At 30.4% G+C, this 2,218-nt stretch overlaps 1 protein-coding gene across 1 annotated transcript in view; it reads right to left on the bottom strand.

Annotated features, from left to right (window-relative positions):
• The window catches only part of LOC106469996 (protein lev-9-like), an 86,874-nt gene extending 85,173 nt beyond the window's left edge, over nt 1–1,701 (bottom strand). The window contains exon 1 of the mRNA XM_013930515.2: nt 1,518–1,701. Coding sequence (XP_013785969.1) covers nt 1,518–1,656 — 139 coding nt within the window. The 5' untranslated portion in view covers nt 1,657–1,701. The remainder of the gene's footprint in view (nt 1–1,517) is intronic.
• Nucleotides 1,702–2,218: the final 517 nt, after the last annotated feature.

The following is a 2,218-nucleotide window of genomic DNA, read 5'->3' as shown; positions in this document are numbered from 1 at the left end:
CGTAACAATACAATTGAAAAGACACATTATTTCTTCTCTACTCTGTTATTGCAATACAATCTGTGAGTATTCCACTTTAGAAATCAACACTATATGCTCTTTATGGCTAAACCCACAATAATGCAGTCTAGATCTATCTATTTTCTCTAACTAACTCTGTCTTACTTACTTCACTTCTTTCTGTATCTGCATGTATTTATGACAAGCAACAGAAAAATCTAGAAATATCTATGCCTCTAAAGACAACAATATTTACATAAGGAAAAAAAACTTAGAAGCTTTGAGTAAGATGACTTTAACAATATTACAAAAGCCTATTACAACAATTAAACTACACACACAAAACATACAACTTGTACAGAGTTACGTAATGAAACTTGTCATAACTATTGCTTTTAACACTCTTCTTATGAAAACTAAATAATAATTGTTATACTGAACAGTCTTGTATATCCAACAATAGTTACTGACAAAAGATTGCTCACAATCATTCAGTCTAGAACTACGTAACTATCTCTATCTAGCTCTCAAACTACATTTTGGACATGTATTTATAACCGAACTAAGGCATAAAATGTTCCACACACACTGAGATATTATGATGCAATAATACTCAATGAAAACAAAGAGAAAAACTTAGAAGGTTCTAGTAACATGATGCAATAATATAACAGTCATCAATTCATAACTAATGAACTACACAACATATAATTTGTAAACAGTTATGTAAACAAACCTGTGATAAATCGTCGCTTCTAAAAAAACTAAACTTAATACTTGTACTGGTTCAATTATCTAAATCATAACACTGGCATTAAACTTAAATTGAAAATGTCATATATAGCTAACAGTAGTGTGATGAGGTGCTGTAAAAGAAACATCAAAAACACTTACTCTGCCTAAATAACAAATGAGATGCACTTCCAGATGTGGGTTTTAGCTAAGGCCTGATCACCTATAATCAGGTTGATGCCACTTGTCTTTAAAAGAATCACCACAAGAACAAGCATTATCATAAAGGTTGCCTTAACCTGTAGTTCAAAGGCTGCCACAGTTGACTTAAACAATTACTTCACAAGGAAAAGTGTCATGTATTATGATTTGACTGGATATTTAATGACATCATGCAAGATATCACTTGTATCATAGTTATGAATGAATAACGAAGAGATTGTGCAGTGTGTCAATTATTGCATGATCCAGTTAGAATTAGGTTTGCAAACAGTATAAAGTATTAGTATCACAAAGATAAAACTGTGTTAAACTATCCTAAAGTCATTGATTTAAAGTTTCCATTAACTATATATTAGAATGATTCTGAACTTAATAAACATGCTTTTTCATTTATGGAACACAGCAGGTAGTAAAGTGATGTAAAATTCATTTTAAGTTTGGTCCCCAACTATGGGGATATTGCCACAAGTTTTGTCTAATTATATGAGTACTGAAAGCTGGACAGTTGCAACATTTTGTCAGTTTTATAAAAAACAAAATTTTAATATCAGTACTGAACTTACTGAAGCACTTTGGTTCATCAAATGTCCACATTCCATTTTCCATACATTTCAATAGATGAGACCCCATAAGAGTTCTCCCTGCATCACAAGAAAATATTGCAATACTTCCAGTAGCAATTTTCTCAGAAGTCAAAACCATCTTTCCACCAAGAGGCTCTTCAAGTTTTTTACAGGTGATCCCTACAAAAAGATAATGATTTTTAGTTAATGTAAATGCACTTACATCTCAAACAACACAAAGACTCTTATACAACCTGTTAATTAATTATGAAACAGTTAAAACAAGGGTTGTACAGTAAGACATAACAAATATAAGTAGTAAAAAAGGAAAAAACGTAACCTAACACCCATGTTTACAGTAAACAGTGTTCAAAACAGTAATACCGATTAATCCATATTATTATCATCACTGTTCTTTAACTTGTTAAAAAAAAGTTCAAACTATTACACATTCTATTAAATCATAAATTAATTTGTCAGATAGTCAAAGGCTCAGTACATTTAATCACAATACTAAATGTAGTTTCATTTAGTATGTCAACATGTATGTCTTTCCTATAATTAGGAACCAAAAAATAATCCACTATACTAAACATGGTTGTAATAATTCAAAGATAAACCTACGTTACAGCCAATATCAAATAATAGGTTGAACAATTGCCAAGTTTTATATTTTTATTTAAAGAAGGACGTTTCGAATT

This window comes from Limulus polyphemus, unplaced genomic scaffold, assembly GCF_000517525.1.
Source record: "Limulus polyphemus unplaced genomic scaffold, Limulus_polyphemus-2.1.2 Scaffold3762, whole genome shotgun sequence".
NCBI classification, from domain to species: domain Eukaryota; kingdom Metazoa; phylum Arthropoda; class Merostomata; order Xiphosura; family Limulidae; genus Limulus; species Limulus polyphemus.
The sequence above is the reverse complement of the archived record's forward strand: the minus strand, read 5'-3'. Positions and strand labels throughout refer to the sequence as shown.